The sequence below is a fragment of the Eleutherodactylus coqui genome, chromosome 12 (genome assembly GCF_035609145.1).
Source record: "Eleutherodactylus coqui strain aEleCoq1 chromosome 12, aEleCoq1.hap1, whole genome shotgun sequence".
Lineage (NCBI taxonomy): Eukaryota > Metazoa > Chordata > Amphibia > Anura > Eleutherodactylidae > Eleutherodactylus > Eleutherodactylus coqui.
Window position 1 is genome coordinate 17,678,215 of NC_089848.1, and position 17,616 is coordinate 17,695,830.

At 44.1% G+C, this 17,616-nt stretch overlaps 1 protein-coding gene across 2 annotated transcripts in view; it reads right to left on the reverse strand.

Moving 5' to 3' along the window:
- ELMO1 (engulfment and cell motility 1) overlaps positions 1-17,616 on the reverse strand; it is a 463,885-nt gene that overhangs the window by 366,700 nt on the left and 79,569 nt on the right. For both annotated transcript variants that reach the window (XM_066585169.1, XM_066585170.1), the window contains 2 exons: positions 12,977-13,114; positions 6,914-6,954 (listed from right to left, as the gene is read on the reverse strand). In XM_066585169.1, coding sequence (XP_066441266.1) covers positions 6,914-6,954; positions 12,977-13,054 — 119 coding nt within the window. In that variant the 5' untranslated portion in view covers positions 13,055-13,114. The remainder of the gene's footprint in view (positions 1-6,913; positions 6,955-12,976; positions 13,115-17,616) is intronic.

The window sequence follows — 17,616 nt, forward strand, 5'->3', positions numbered from 1 at the left end:
GCCAGGCCTGTTTCATCAAGGCGTCAACCCTGTTGTCCATCGGGTCTTTAGGATGAGAGGAGTCCTCGAATGGCAGGGCTGTCTTTTTGGCCATTCTGGCCACCTGTGCGTCCACCTTGGGGACCTCCTCGCAGATGCTCACGTCTTTCTCCGCAAAGCGGAGTCTCTCTTTATATTCGCGGGACAAATAGAGGTGTTTGTTCGCGCAAGCCCACTCATCCGTGATTACTTTCTTCAGGGTATCATTAACCGGAAACACTATGTGGTTCCTTGGTCTGAGCCCGCCGAACATGTCGTCCTGTACGGACCTTGGCTCGACCACATCCTCGACCTTCATCGTATCCCTGACTGCTTTGATCAGGTCATCCAGGTCCCCAGATGCGAAATAGTACTTTTTATTCTCATCCCTGGCGTCAGGGGGACGGTCAAAGAGTTTGCCATCTGACAAGTCGGCCAGGGATTGCTCAGACTCTGAGCTCGTTAGCGGTATGTGGCTCGCCCTTTTAGCGGCCCTTCTTTCCCGCTGAGCTGGGGGGAGACTGGAAATCGATGCCCGGCCCTCCTCTCTAACCAGGGATATAATATCTTCCCTGAATGCAGCCTGTTCATCCGTAAGAATCTTGGAGGTACAATCAGGGCATAGCGTTTTTTTATACGCCTCGTCCAGTTTTTTAAGACACAGGGCGCATTTCCTGTGTTTTTTTTTTTTTTTTTTAAAGGTCCTGTTTAGACCGGGTGGATTCCCTGTCCTGCAAAGATATATGCATGCACATAAGGGAAAACCCCCCACACAATGCTAAATCCCTGAGCATAACATCTCTGCAACAAGTTACACTTACAGTTTGCAGGGCTTCCATCTCTGGTTCCTTTGTAGTCATGATGCAGAAAACGCAGACAGAACCAGATTAGACAGATAAATCCTTCTCCGAAGGTGTGCTGTCAGTGGAAGCTTGCCGGGGGGGTCTCCATTTTTAAATCTCCCGCTGTCCGGGTCAGCTGACGGCTTCTGACGTCACCACGTCACGCCGCGTCATTGGCTCCGCCCCCCCCCGACGCCGCGTGCGGCCGCGCCGGCATGCCTGGAGGAGAGAGGCATCTGAGCCTGAGGCCCGCCGCTCTCCCCGGCTGAAAACAACTGCGCCGAGCTGTGGAAGAGGAAGGGAGGGACTCAAGGACCTCTGGTCCGCCGCTCCGACCGCTGCGGTGGTGAACCCCGGGCGGTCAGACCTGTTGCCCGCCGTGCTCCCGGACAGCGCTGACACCCCGAAGGGAGATGAGAAGGGAAGCAGCCCCGTGGACCGTCAATCCCTACAGTCAGCTGTGGAAGAGAAGGTGAGGGGGGAAACAGCCCTGTGGACCGTTCCCCCAGCTGTCATCCTGCAGCTCCCTGGAGGGAGCTCCTCTTGCATGTCCCTGTAGGGACAGGAAGCACTGGTGAATGGGAGGCGGAAGGAGCCTTTTGAAGTCTCTTGCTTCCGGTCCCTACGAGGTCAAGGTGCAACCTCCATGTCTGCCATCAGGATGACGCCGGGGAAAATACTCTATAATAGAATTTCTAATCTAAGTGCAAGAATGTACTTTGCCGCTATGTATGCGCCCTGCGTGGGGAAAATTGTGGTGTAAATGGCATTTGTCTCAGTTTTTGCAACTTTAATTAAAAAAAATTTAAATTAATGGGGTTATCTGGACTTGTTTCGACTGATGACCTATCCTCTGGATAGGTTGACAGTAGTTGATGGACGAGGGTCCGCCAATCGGGACCCCGCCCATCAGCTGATCACCTGGCCTATTGTTCAGTGCAGGAAGTTGGATGTTGTCATCAGTTGACGGGGAGGAAGTGCAGGCGCTGGTTTTACTCTCATTGAAATCATTGAGAGTCGTGCTGCTCCTTCACTTCCTGTCAGGACAGGGTTTCCTGTAACCAGAGCAGGAAGTGTAGTAGCACAATGATTGGTCATCAGTCAAAACAAACCCAGATATCCGGGTATACAGGCAGGTAGGAACTATTAGGGGTTGATCCAGGGAACAGTCTGATTGCCGTTAGGGAATCTGGAAGGAATTTTTTCCCCAAAAGGGCTATCTGGCTTCTGCCCTTGGGGTTTTTTGCCTTCCTCTGGATCAACACAGGAGGATAGACAGGCTGGACTAGATGGACAATTGTCTTCATTCAACCTTACATACTATGTTACTACGACATCAAGATCTTCTAAGTAACAGCTCTAATATATGAGGTATTGAATTTATTTGCATAGAGCAGACTATCTCACCAATAAAAGCAGCATTACACTACTACAAATGCCGTCACTATTTTAACTGCACTCTGAAAATATATGGGCCTCAGCTTTATAACAGACTAGCTGATATACCCGGCTTCGCCCGAGTTAATTTGGTACTGGTGTTTATCTGATGTTCACACGGAAAATCTTATGAAGTCGTGGTTACTTTAGAGATACCGGAAAACATATGTTCACCATTTTGCATAGTTCTCTGCGTTACCCAGGAAACACCACGGGGAGGTAACCATGCGACGTTTCCTTTATATAAAATGACATCAGGAAGTGAGAGAATTAGATTTCAAACGTAAAATTTGGACGCTAATTCTTTTGCACTTACAATTAAATAATCGAGTTGGGACCCATTACGTTTCCTATTTATGACATAATCAATGCTCATGCCAAATTTCACGTTTCTATGACACCGGAAAGTGAGAAAAATATATTCTGTACGTAAATTTTGGACGCTAAGTCTTTTGCGCATAGAATTAAATAATCGAGTTCGGACCCATTAGCTTTTCCTATTTATCACATAATCAATGCTCGTGCCAAATTTCACATTTCTATGACACCAGTAAGTGAGAAAATTACATTCTGTACGTAAAATTTGGATGCTAATTCTTTTGCGCATAGAATTGAATAATGGAGTTGGGACCAATTAGCTTTTCCCATTTATGACATAATCAATGCTCGTGCCAAATTTCACGTTTCTATGACACTGGAAAATGAGAGAAGTAGATTCCGTGCGTAAAATTTGGAAGCTAATTCTTTTGCGCATAGAATTGAATAATTGAGTTGGGACCCATTAGTTTTTCCTATTTATGACATAATCAATGCTCCTGCCAAATTTCGGGTTTCTATGACACCGGGAAGTGAGAAAATTAGATTCCGTACGTAAAATTTGGACGCTAATTCTTTTGCGCATAGAAGTGAATAATCGAGTTGGGACCCATCAGCTTTTCCTATTTATGACATATTCAATGCTCGTGCCAAATTTTATGCTTCTATGTGAGAAAATTACATTCCGTACGTAAAATTTGGACGCTAATTCTCTTGCGAATAGAATTGAATAATCGAGTTGGGACCCATTAGCTTTTCCTATTTATGACAATCAATGCTTCTGCCAAATTTCGAGTTTCTATGGCACCGGGAAGTGAGAGAATTAGATTCCATACGTAAAATTTGGACGCTAATTCTTTTGCGCATAGAATTGAATAATCGAGTTGGGACCCATTAACTTTTCCTATTTATGACATAATCAATGTGCGTGCCAAATTTTACGTTTCTATGACATTGGGAAGTGAGAGATTTAGATTCCGTATGCAAAATTTTGACGCCAATTCTTTTGCCCTAGAATTGAATAATCGAGTTGGGACCCAATTACTTTTCCTATTTTGGAGATAATCTATGCTTGTGCCAAATTTCATGTTTCTACGACATCGGGAAGTTGGAGAACTTTTGGCGAGTCAGTCAGTCATTGAGTCAGTGAGTGAGTCAGTGAGTGAGTCAGTGAGTGAGTCAGTGAGTGAGTCAGTGAGTGAGTCAGTGAGAGAGTCAGTGAGAGAGTCAGTGAGAGAGTCAGTGAGAGAGTCAGTGAGAGAGTCAGTGAGAGAGTCAGTGAGAGAGTCAGTGAGAGAGTCAGTGAGAGAGTCAGTGAGAGAGTCAGTGAGAGAGTCAGTGAGAGAGTCAGTGAGAGGGTCAGTGAGAGGGTCAGTGAGAGGGTCAGTGAGAGGGTCAGTGAGAGGGTCAGTGAGAGGGTCAGTGAGAGGGTCAGTGAGAGGGTCAGTGAGAGGGTCAGTGAGAGGGTCAGTGAGTGGGTCAGTGAGTGGGTCAGTGAGTGGGTCAGTGAGTGGGTCAGTGAGTGGGTCAGTGAGTGGGTCAGTGAGTGGGTCAGTGAGTGGGTCAGTGAGTGGGTCAGTGGGTGGGTCAGTGGGTGGGTCAGTGGGTGGGTCAGTGAGTGGGTGGGTCAGTGAGTGAGTGGGTCAGTGAGTGAGTGGGTCAGTGAGTGAGTGGGTCAGTGAGTGAGTGAGTCAGTGAGTCAGTGAGGGCTTTCGTCTTTATATATATAGACTAACCAGGCCACAGATTAATATAATTTGGATTGTATTTCTTCTTGCTTTACATGCTTGCAGTAGGGGAGAAATGAAAGGGGGGGTTGCAGAGTGAGGGGGGGGGGGCACTTTATGATTTTTCTTAGTGTCTAATGTAACCCCCCATCATAGCACTGTGGACCAGTTTTTAAGTATCCAAGTGGTTATTTATAATTGTTTTCCCTATGTCTTATGATGTACTGTGTGCAGAACAAAATGCATGGGTGTAACATAAAAACGCCCACACTGGCTTGACCTAGAATGGAAGGGTTGCCAAATAAGAACCTGCACTTTTACACTTTGACACTAAAAACACGTCATTTTCACAAGTTAGATTTGTATGTTATAAACTACTGTTCCAAAAACTAAGTACTTTACATCACTAAAACAACAATTACAACACAAGTCCTCTTTGTGTGGATAAAATCAAACTGTAAAAAGTGAATTTAACTGTTATGAATGTTCTCTTTGAAACATCACCAAATTATAAAACGTTTTTGCTCTTAAACTTAGGCTGCTCCTCCACATTATTGTCTGGCTAACTGCATATCTTCAGGGCTTATGGCCATTGCGCCTGCCCTACGGCGATTGTGCCGGTGGCGATTGTGCTTGCCTTATGGCGATCGTGCCTATGGCGACTGTGTCTGCTTTGCAGACCTTAAGGTATAGTATTTTTGGCTTTTTCTGTGAATAATGTGGGGTTTTTTTCCCCTCACCTCTGTGATTTTAAACTTTAGGCTGGGTTCACACAGGGCGGATTTGCCAAGGACGCGGCAAATCCGTTTCGTCCACACGGGATGGAGAATCAGTCGCAGCAAAGCCGGCCACAGCATGTCCATTTTCTTTTTCCCGTTGCAGCCGCGCTCTACTCTATGGGAACACCGGCTACAACAGAAAACCGTGCGGCCAAGCTGCTCCAAAACCCGCGGCTAAGTGCTGCGGGTTTTGAAGCAGCACTTTCCCAGCGGAAATCTTGTGGTTTTTCGCTGCGGCCAAACTGCGAGAATTTCGCCGGGAATATACCCTGTGAGAATCCAGCCTTAAAGGGGTTGTCCCGCGAAAGCAAGTGGGGTTATACACTTCTGTATGGCCATATTAATGCACTTTGTAATATACATCGTGCATTAAATATGAGCCATACAGAAGTTATTCACTTACCTGCTCCGTTGCTGGCGTCCCTGTCTCCATGGCTCCGTCTAATTTCAGCGTCTAATCGCCCGATTAGATGCGCTTCCGCAGAAGGGTCTTCTCCCTTCTGGTCGGTCCGGGCACGAGCGGCGTTCTGGCTCCACCCCCTTCTGCGCATCATCGCGTAGCTCCGCCCCATCACGTGTGCCGATTCCAGCCAATCAGGAGGCTGGAATCGGCAATGGACTGCACAGAGCCCATGGTGCACCATGGGAGAAGACCCGCGGTGCACCATGGGAGAAAACCGCGGTGCATCATTGGGAAAGGACCGGCGGCCATCTTTAAAAGAAGAAAAGAAGATGCTGCGCGAACTGGGAAAGAGGTAAGCGATTTTTTTTTTTTTTTTTAATTACAAACGGTATTGATTTTAACGGGGCAGGATGCGGGGGTAGGTTGAAAAAAAAATTTGCATTTCGCCATGGGACAACCCCTTTAAGGTCCATATCTGCTTTTATTCTGTGTTGTATTTTATATATTTGCAAATACTCCACAACAATAAAATAAGAATTCTTAAACTCAAAATAAAGTGTTCTCCCATCCAGGCAAACTGGCTGAACACATCTACTCCTGTATGTATACCATATGGATGTAGCAGTATTACATCTGGCACCACTAAGTTATGACATGCCAATTTTTTTACAGAGGTTTTCATAAGACTGCAGTGAGATCTATTCAGTTATGTTTACTCAGCTTTTGCTTTCCAAAAGAAAGATGAGAAATTAAACTTTAATACAAGTTTCGGTACATCCTCAGAGACCTCTGCAGCTTGATAGGAAGTACCCAGTCAAAGCGTTCTTGCATGGCACGCATAGACACAACTGCTGCCCAGAAAACAAAGTTTGAGGACTTAATATTAACAAAGGAATTATCAAGAGTTCTGGACATTCTTGTATCTGTTGCTGGCCTCGGTTCCCGAGCCCACTCCGTACACCTCTTGCAATGACCCACCATACATTTACGGCAGGTAGTGGTTAACGAGATAGAAAGAGATGACATTTTACTTTTTATTCCAAAGTATTTTTGCACTGTGTCTGCCTTTCATTGCATTTGTGACATGAAGTTATTGCCTAAGGATAAAGATGTGTATACCCATCTGACAGTCAAGATTGTCTTCTATCTCTGGGAGTCAAGGAGGTCCCCAATTACTGTTATATTCAAGAGATGCCTGTTGAGTGCGTCAAGAAATACATCATATATTGAAATAGGCTAAAAAATTGAACATATTTGCTTGGTGCAGTATCGATCTACACTCTCCACACAAAGGTGGATTCATTAACCAATTATTAAATAGTCTTATACCGTACAAGGAATTAAATTAGATTTATTGTGCATAGAAAAATCTCAGAGGACATTTATACTTACCCGTCGCTCACTTCCTTTATTATTGCAGATAAGGGCTTTTTCTAAGGGAAAAGAAAAACATGCAATTTTTAGGATGGGTAGTTGAAAACCATTCATAGGTCATGCTTTACACAGCTGTTCCTTCATGGTTCAATATTTACTTGTACGTTTTATACTATTAATGTTAGATTACACCAGTTAACTCCAAGCCCAGTCACTTACTTTCACTACGGCCTTCCAGTGGATTGGTGGGACAGACATGTTTTTATAATAAGTACGCTAAAAAAGTGTTGGCGGTAGTAAAAGTTGAATAAATACCACTTAGGAGTTTAGTATTTGTGAAAAGTAATAAAAGCAGAAGGGAAGATGAAAGTACGATTAAGAGATGGAGATAATGCAGGTACAGGTGTTCATGCATTGTATTTGGGAGCTTTCTTTAAAGCAGAAGGCATATTTTCCTGGTATGTAACATAAGACGTTATAATCACAAGAGAATAAAAGTGCAGAAAACAAAACCGGTAAATAGTCTCAGTTTACACAGTGGGAGAGCAGCTTCTTCCACAAAAGAAATGTAAAGGTGAGTGCGACTAGACATCTGTTTTCTTTTGTGTCGGCATCAAATTTGTAGTCATTGTGAATGCAGTGGTGCTGAGGAACAAGGGACCAAGTGCATTCAGCTTGTTGTCTCTCAATTAGCCAATAGACTTGAATCTCATTTGTTTAAACACACAAGCCCAGATAGACTTCCAGGTTTGTAAACTATTAAAAGCCACATATTCGTAGGCCAGGGGTCCCCGACCTTCTGTACCTTCACAGTCACATTCAACTTTTGTGATGATCGGGAGACACAAAAAAATGGAGGAGAGGCAAATAAATGTGGAGAAGCAAGAAATCACAATTTCTAAAACATTTCTAATTCTAAATATGCCACTAGTATTATATCATCCACCCTGTTCCGTGGTTATCACCACAAAACAATGTACATTGCCAGTCATGTGGTGACATGGGCATCGGTATATAAGAAGGACATAGCTGACCTAGCGCTGGTGCAGAAGGGGCGACCAGGAAAAGGGTGGAGTTCATGGCCTAGACAAGTTATCCAACTAATGGTTATGCAGTTTGCACATTTTAAGTAGATTACCCCCAAGTTGTATTTTTTCCAAATATGTGAATGGACATTACAATAATTATCCTTTTACAAGTAGGCCTGTAAGCATGAACAGTGGACATCCTGTACATCTGGATGAAAGAAGGCTTCACCACCAGACAGGGATTCTTTACTGTAAGAGCAGTGAGACTATTAACGCTGCCAAAAGATGTAGATTTACTAAAGTCCAAGAAGGGGCCTGGAAAAATATAATAATACTAGCTGATATACCCGGCTTCGCCCGAGTTAATTTGGTAGCGGTGTTTATCTGATGTTCACACGGAAAATCTTATGAAGTCGTGGTTACTTTAGAGATACTGAGGAAAAACATATGTTCACCATTTTGCATAGTTCTCTGCGTTACCTAGGAAACACCACGGGGAGGTAACCATGCAACGTTTCCTTTATATAAAATTACATCAGGAAGTGAGAGAATTAAATTTTGTACGTAAAATATGGACGCTAATTCTTTTGCGCTTAGAATTGAATAATCGAGTCGGGACCCATTAACTTTTCCTATTTATGACAGTCAATGCCCGTTCCAAATTTCATGTTTCTATGACACCAAGAAGTGAGAGAATTACATTCCGTACGTAAAATTTGGACGCTAGTTCTTTTGCGCTAGAATTGAATAATCGAGTTGGGACCCATTAACTTTTCCTATTTATGACATATTTAATGCTTATGGCAAATTTAATGTTTCAATGACATTGGGAAGTGAGAGATTTAGATTATGTACGTAAAAGTTGGACGCTAATTCTTTTGCGCATAGAATTGAATAATGGAGTTGGAACCCATTAGCTTTTCCTATTTATGACATAATCAATGCTCGTGCCAAATTTCACGTTTCTATGACACCGGAAAGTGAGAAAATTACATTCCGTACATAAAATTTGGACGCTAATTCTTTTGCGCATAGAATTGAATAATCAAGTTGGGACCCATTAGTTTTTCCTATTTATGACCTAATCAATGCTTGTGCGCCAAATTTCAGGTTTTTTTATGACACCAGAAAGTGAGAAAATTACATTCTGCACGTAAAATTTGGACGCTAATTCTTTTGCGCATAGAATTGAATAATCGAGTTTGGACCCATTAACTTTTCCTATTTATGACATATTCAACGCCCGTGCCAAATTTTAAGTTTCTATGACACCGGGAAGTGAGAGATTTAGATTATGTACGTTAAATTTCTACGCTAATTCTTTTGCGCTAGAATTTAATAATCGAGTTGGGACCCAATTACTTTTCCTATTTTGGAGATAATCTATGCTTGTGCCAAAATTCATGTTTCTACGACATCGGGAAGTTGGAGAACTTTTGGCGAGTCAGTGAGTCAGTCAGTGAGTCAGTCAGTGAGTCAGTCAGTGAGTCAGTCAGTCAGTGAGTCAGTGAGTCAGTCAGTCAGTGAGTCAGTCAGTCAGTGAGTCAGTCAGTCAGTGAGTCAGTGAGTCAGTGAGTCAGTGAGTCAGTGAGTCAGTGAGTCAGTGAGTCAGTCAGTCAGTCAGTCAGTCAGTGAGTGAGTCAGTGAGTCAGTCAGTCAGTGAGTCAGTGAGTCAGTGAGTCAGTCAGTCAGTGAGTCAGTGAGTGAGTCAGTCAGTCAGTGAGTCAGTGAGTGAGTCAGTCAGTCAGTGAGTCAGTGAGTGAGTCAGTGAGTCAGTGAGTCAGTCAGTGAGTCAGTGAGTCAGTGAGTGAGTGAGTCAGTGAGTGAGTGAGTGAGTCAGTGAGTCAGTCAGTGAGTCAGTCAGTCAGTCAGTCAGTCAGTCAGTCAGTGAGTCAGTGAGTCAGTGAGTCAGTGAGTCAGTGAGTCAGTGAGTGAGTGAGTCAGTGAGTGAGTGAGTGAGTCAGTGAGTGAGTGAGTGAGTGAGTGAGTCAGTGAGTGAGTGAGTGAGTCAGTGAGTGAGTGAGTGAGTGAGTGAGTGAGTCAGTGAGTGAGTGAGTGAGTGAGTCAGTGAGTGAGTGAGTCAGTGAGTGAGTGAGTGAGTCAGTCAGTCAGTCAGTCAGTCAGTCAGTCAGTCAGTCAGTCAGTCAGTCAGTCAGTCAGTCAGTCAGTCAGTGAGTCAGTCAGTGAGTCAGTGAGTCAGTGAGTCAGTGAGTCAGTGAGTCAGTGAGTCAGTGAGTCAGTGAGTCAGTGAGTCAGTCAGTGAGTCAGTGAGTCAGTCAGTGAGTCAGTGAGTCAGTGAGTCAGTGAGTCAGTCAGTGAGTCAGTGAGTCAGTGAGTCAGTGAGTCAGTGAGTCAGTGAGTCAGTCAGTGAGTCAGTGAGTCAGTGAGTCAGTGAGTCAGTCAGTGAGTCAGTGAGTCAGTGAGTCAGTGAGTCAGTGAGTCAGTGAGTCAGTGAGTCAGTGAGTCAGTGAGTCAGTCAGTCAGTGAGTCAGTGAGTCAGTGAGTCAGTCAGTCAGTGAGTCAGTGAGTCAGTCAGTCAGTGAGTCAGTGAGTGAGTCAGTGAGTCAGTCAGTGAGTCAGTGAGTCAGTGAGTCAGTGAGTGAGTGAGTGAGTGAGTGAGTGAGTGAGTGAGTGAGTGAGTCAGTGAGTGAGTCAGTCAGTCAGTCAGTCAGTCAGTCAGTCAGTCAGTCAGTCAGTCAGTCAGTCAGTCAGTCAGTCAGTGAGTCAGTCAGTGAGTCAGTGAGTCAGTGAGTCAGTGAGTCAGTGAGTCAGTGAGTCAGTGAGTCAGTCAGTGAGTCAGTCAGTCAGTGAGTCAGTCAGTCAGTCAGTGAGTCAGTCAGTCAGTGAGTCAGTGAGTCAGTGAGTCAGTGAGTCAGTGAGTCAGTGAGTCAGTGAGTCAGTGAGTCAGTGAGTGAGTCAGTGAGTCAGTCAGTGAGTCAGTGAGTGAGTGAGTCAGTCAGTCAGTCAGTGAGTGAGTGAGTGAGTGAGTCAGTCAGTCAGTCAGTCAGTCAGTCAGTCAGTCAGTCAGTCAGTCAGTCAGTCAGTGAGTCAGTCAGTCAGTCAGTCAGTCAGTCAGTCAGTGAGTCAGTGAGTCAGTGAGTCAGTGAGTCAGTGAGTCAGTGAGTCAGTGAGTCAGTGAGTCAGTGAGTCAGTCAGTGAGTCAGTCAGTGAGTCAGTCAGTCAGTGAGTCAGTCAGTCAGTGAGTCAGTCAGTCAGTCAGTCAGTGAGTCAGTGAGTCAGTCAGTCAGTGAGTCAGTGAGTCAGTCAGTCAGTCAGTCAGTCAGTCAGTCAGTCAGTCAGTCAGTCAGTCAGTCAGTCAGTCAGTCAGTCAGTGAGTGAGTGAGTCAGTCAGTCAGTCAGTCAGTCAGTCAGTCAGTCAGTCAGTGAGTCAGTCAGTGAGTCAGTGAGTCAGTCAGTCAGTCAGTCAGTGAGTGAGTCAGTGAGTCAGTCAGTGAGTCAGTGAGTGAGTGAGTGAGTGAGTCAGTCAGTCAGTCAGTCAGTCAGTCAGTCAGTCAGTCAGTCAGTGAGTGAGTGAGTGAGTGAGTGAGTGAGTGAGTGAGTGAGTCAGTCAGTCAGTCAGTCAGTCAGTCAGTCAGTCAGTCAGTCAGTCAGTCAGTCAGTCAGTCAGTCAGTCAGTGAGTCAGTCAGTCAGTCAGTCAGTGAGTCAGTGAGTCAGTCAGTCAGTGAGTCAGTGAGTGAGTCAGTGAGTCAGTCAGTGAGTCAGTGAGTGAGTGAGTGAGTCAGTCAGTCAGTCAGTCAGTCAGTCAGTCAGTCAGTCAGTCAGTCAGTCAGTCAGTCAGTCAGTCAGTCAGTCAGTCAGTCAGTCAGTCAGTCAGTCAGTCAGTGAGTGAGTGAGTGAGTGAGTCAGTCAGTCAGTCAGTCAGTCCAGTCCAGTCCAGTCCAGTCCAGTCCAGTCCAGTCCAGTCCAGTCCAGTCCAGTCCAGTCCAGTCCAGTTCTATCAGTAGACAGATCCATTTGCTAAAAGGGTTGCTGTTTTCATGCTCTCTGAATGGAGCAAGAAATCAGAAACCCCATAAAGCTGATGTGAACGAGCCCATATATTGGTTTTTGCTATTTTTCTGCTTTAAAAGAATGGTGTCCCCATATTCTGACTCCTATAGCTGTTATTTTTCCATCAACATAGCTGTGCGAAGGCTTATTTTTTCTTTAAGGAGTGTGAGGTAGTTTTGGTTAGTACCACTTTGAGGTCTATACAATTTTTGATAATTTTTTTATTCCATTGCATCTGTGCATCGAGGTGACCAAGGAACAGAATTCTGGCATTGGAGTTTTGATCACGATGTAAAATAAATATCATATTTTAATAGTTTGGACATGTGTTGATACCAATTATGTATATTTTTATTGATCAGATTTTCTTACATGTTAAGAAAAAGAGAGGGTGTTGTGGATTATTAATATTTTGTGTGTAGCATGATAATATTTTTAAAAACTTTATAATTTATTTTTTTACACTTTTTTAGTCTCACTAGCGGATTTGAATGTACGATTGCTTGATCGCTTGTACAATACACTGCAATAAGGTTAACTTAACTTTCAGGGTTTTTTCTATAAAATTAATACTATAAGCAAAAATAAGACAATAGGTATTATATCTTATTAGAGAAAAAGGTCTCTTTCTACATTTTACCAGACAAGGGAGAAGTAGCTGGTAAGTGTTGAAAGCATTTTTCTCTAATAAAACATACTATAAAAGTATTTTTTTATATTCACTTGTAGTATTAATGTACTTTATGAAAAAAGTTTAAAAGTTTAGGTACTCTTTCAGTTTATTGTGCCATATGAAACTCCACCTCTAGCAAGTAATAGATGTGCTAGGATGGCAGAAGGTCAGCTTATCAACAAGTCTGATCTGAAATAGTAGCAGTAATAGCAGATCAACTCCCTGTATGTAACTATTGTAAAAGCATTTTTTTCTGTGCTGGCCCAGAAGCACTAAGATACTGCAGCATGTAGGCTGTGAAAAAGTTGTTTCCCAAAAGCAGACAGCACATACATTTTAGTTATTATACATGTTATTTCAAGACTTACCTGATCTATTTCCATCAACTTTGGGAACGCTCCAGGCCACTGGATGGCCACCTTTACGGTATCAGAGGGAGGCGGCATTTTGGCTGCGTGTAAAACAGCTGAAGTCTACTCAGAGAAGATTCGCAGGATCATCCACACCTGGAGGTCAAGATATGGAATACAGGATGGTAAAGATAAAGAAGGAACATAAAAGTTGATGCACCAGCTTACGGTGAGGGACTCATTACCCATACAATCCCTAAGGGTTCATTCACATCTGCGCTACAGGGATCAGTTTTCTAACTGTTAGGGGAGCAGGAAAACTGCACCTGCGGCTGACCGGATCAGCCTTAGAATGAACCTCGTTAACTATAATGGGACAGTTTGGTTTCCAGACGTCATTTTATAGGAAGGAACAGCCCAGCATGCTGCACTATTTTGTCCCATATTTTAGTGGAATTCAGCCAAGGAGGTTCAAAATGGAACCTCCAACACTGATGTGAACTGACCCAAACATCAACTGTTCCAGTACTGTAGAATGAAGCATCTTCACAGACTTGTCTGCAGTGCTAGAATAACATCATTCCCTTTTATAAGAGCAGGTATGAGGAACAATACATAAGCCCCTGGTAATACAGTGGGCATATAATTAGGGGTTTCCAAAGTCAGATACATTTGTGAAAGTTTAAAAAAGTATGGTCACATTAAATCCACATGAATAACAGAAAGAAATCTACAAGTGTTACTGCTAGTCTCCAACATTGTCAGAAACAAATAGGTCCCAAAAATGATTTTAACCCCTTCATGACATGGCCTATTTTGAGCTTAAGGACGCAACAATTTTTGGCGGATTTTCTTCTCCGTTTATCAAAAGTCATAACTTTTTTATTTTTCCGTCGACGCGGCCCTATGAGGGCTTGTTTTTTGCGTGGCGAACTGTACTTTTTATCGGTGCCACTTTTCGGTACATAGACTATATTGTAAACCTCTTTTTTTTTTTTTTTTTAATGATAGCAGGAAGAGAAAACGCATCAATTCTGCCATAGGTTTTTTTTTTGTTTTTTTTTTACAGCGTTAATCATGCAGCATAAATGAGACATTCCATTTTTTCTGCGGGTCGGTACGGTTACAACGATACCAAAATTCTTACATTTTTTTTAGGTTTTCCCACTTTTCTGCAATAAAAACCCTTTTTCTTGGAAATCTTTTTTTTTTCTAAATCACTGCATTCAAAGTCCTGTAACTTTTTTATTTTTTGATGTACGGCACTCTATGAGGGCTTATTTTTTGCGAGACAAGCTGTAGATTTTATTGGTACCATTTTGGGGTACATATGGCTTTTTTGATCACTTTTATTGCGTTTTTAGTGAGGCAAAATGCTAAGAATTAGCATTTTGCCTCAGTTTTTTAGTGTTTTTTTAGCGGTTTTTTCCGTGCACAGTCAAAAGCATGTGCAACTTATTGTACGCGTCGTTACGGACGCGACAATACCAAATATGTGGGATTTTTTTTTTTTTTTATGCTAATCTGAGAAAAAGCATAAAAAAATGATTTTTTTTTACTCTTTTTTTTCATTTTTTTAATTCATTTTTTTAATCTGTTTTTTTTACACTATTTGAGTCCCTCTGAGGGACTTTAATCACTGCCCTGATGATCGCTGTTATAAGGCATGGCAGAGCTACTGCTCTCCCATGCCTTATCGCTTATACAGTGATCCTAGGCATAGGCAATACAGGACGCCAGTGTCTGGCGTCCTGTTGCCATGGCGACAGGCCGGGCTCTCGCGATGAAATCGCGAGTTCCGGCCGGAGACACAGAGGGAGCCGCGCTCCCTCTGTGAACTCTTTCCCTGCCGTGATCTACTTAGATCGCGGCAGGGAAGGGGTTAACAGCGGGGGCGCAACTCCGATGCCCCCCCGCTGTTGCAGCGGGACGCCGGCTGTGACTGACAGCTGGCTCCGGGATAGCACGGGATCATATGTGATCCCGCACTCTCTCCAGGACGTAAGTTTACGCCCTGTTGCGGGAAGTACCAGGCTTCCAGGACGTAAACTTACGCCCTGCAGCGGGAAGGGGTTAAAGTGGTTGTCTGGGAAATTAAAGAGTGAAAGCACACAGTATACAAAGTACTACGGTATAAGGGGACTCCTAAATACCATCAATGATTTCTAACCGCTCGTTGTGTCTACTGGGAAATTGGAAATTTGGAGAAGTTAAATGGACGCCGTTACATAATCATAAACAAGAAGCGCATCCTACTTCTGAAGCAGGCGGGTCGGCGGTAAGGACAGCGGCAGTAGGGACAGCACTAAAGACCCCCATGTCAAGACCCTACAGCGCCCTAAAGACATGACAGGAACGGCGCTTCCAGATTTTAAGCTGTATTATTTGGCCAGACAACCTAGGTATGTTCGGCACTGGTTGTCAAATGCTTCCCTCCCAAACTCTGAACACTACCTAATGGTTTTTCTGTCCAAAATCTCCCTCTGGATTGTTTTGGAGAAACCAGACCTGTTGGCCAAGCAGATGCTACCTATTCATAAACTAGTGGTTAGAGTGTGTCAGACATGTAAATCACTGACTAAATATGTAGGTACCCCCTTTAGAAACCCCTCTGTGGGAAAATAGAACGCTCCCACATCTTGTGAATCTACTAGATAAACAATTCTGGGTGAACCTGGGAATTACCACATTGGAACAGCTGTATATTGACGGGGTACTAGCCTCCTTTGAACAGCTCCAGCAGCTGTACAAAGTCCCTAGGACTGGATTCTATAGATATTTCCAACTCCAGCATGCTCTTATGGCACAATTCCCAGAACCAAGGCAACCTCTGTCTCTGTACCCTATGATAGGCATAATGCACTCTCAAGGCTTCAGGGGGTCTGATATCGGCATTGTACACCCATCTGCTGCATTCTAAAATTTCCTATATGCCAATGTGGGTGATCGATTGATGGAAGGTACTTATCCCCTCCCTTACTGGTGAGCAATGGGATGTCGCAAAGGCACCATACACCATGGTACCGTATCACAAGCCGCAAACAATAAATTAACTCAATTATTTATATTTCACCAGCGCTATCTAACACTGACTAGGCTTTAGAAAATGAACAGGTTGTCTACCAACCAATGTGATTGATGTCAAGCAGGAGGGGCAAATTTTAATCATTTAATATGCACATTGGCAGGAGGTTACAGAATTTCTAAGCTAGCTAATGGGGATGCCAATTACACTTGACCCAATCATATGCTTGTTGGGTGTTTTGGATGAGGAGCACTGGCAATTTCATGATCGGATATTTCTTACTTAGGTGTTGTTCCTGGCCTGCAAAACGATAGCTTTACGCTGGATGGATAGACATTCCCCAACACTCTCGATGTGGCAGAATTTTGTTAACGCCACCTCATCGTATGAAAGCAGTCTATAAAGATAGAAGATGCCTGGAGAAATTTTACAAGGTATGGGGGAGATGGTGTGGCTCAACGGACACGTCTTTCACACAAGATTTGCTCAAAGGTTTATTGAACAGAACTGTAGGGCTGGTCAGTAATGTGGGTGCCAACTGTCAAACTCTACTGACACTGTAACCTAATGCACTGCATTTATATGCTGGTTGTAACAATGGGTATTAGTGTTTCTTGACGCCACCAGGAAGTCCTGGTGGAGTCAAGATTGATGGGGGTGACGCCCCCTGATGCGGATTGGATGGGAAGGTGTGTTGGCTGCAGGTCCTGCTAGGCCAGTGAAGTTATGTTGTGGCAGCAATCCATGGCGGCCTGCAGCACAGTAGCTTCGCGGCCCCCCGCTGCATATGTAAACCCCTTCCCCTCCACTGGCCATGAACGCGCGACCCCGCTCTGTGTAGAAGCGCAGAGCGGTGTGCCTGTGAGGGAGCAGACAGTGCTGTAACGAGGCTTTGCCGCTCAAGCCGCTGGGCGCATCCCACAGCTGTGTCTCCCCTCCGCCGGCCGTGAACGCGGAACCAGGCTGGTTCCACAAAAAGGAAATGATTAGTGACAGCCGTATAACGAGGAGATACATATGTATGTCAGGTTGTCTTTCCACTGTTCACAGCTGGTTCTCCATCATTGTAATCCATGGACATCTTTCATAGATTCACATACACAAATGCGACACATTTTACCTTGATTGTGATATCAGGGTGCAGAAAGTTATTTTATCTTAACCCATTAAAAAGCTAATGTTCTCTTATCTTAACCCCATTATCGACTACCCATATGCCTTTTGATGGCGGTCACTAATGGGCTTTATTCTGATGCGATGCCGTTTTATGGTGTTGCATTAGAAGAACAGTAAGGCTCTCTCATATCGGTAGCAATGGGGGCTGTGCTGTATGGTGACAGCTCAGCGCCTGCTCTAACAGTGGGCACTAGAGAAGCCGCTGATCCGCACTGTTTAACCCTTTACATGCCACGGTCAATATGACTCCAACATGTAAAATGCTAATAGAGGGAGGGGGGCTCCCTCTGTCGTCCATCGATCTCCCGTGAGGTGATCACTGGGTCCTGACTGCTGGTCATGGCACCCAGAGCCTTGAAAATTGCCTTCGGGTCTGCCATGCATGGTGGCCTATGAGGCTCAGCCTGTAGAGTATAGCAGTGTCTTATAGAAATGATTAAACGGTAGAAATATTGAA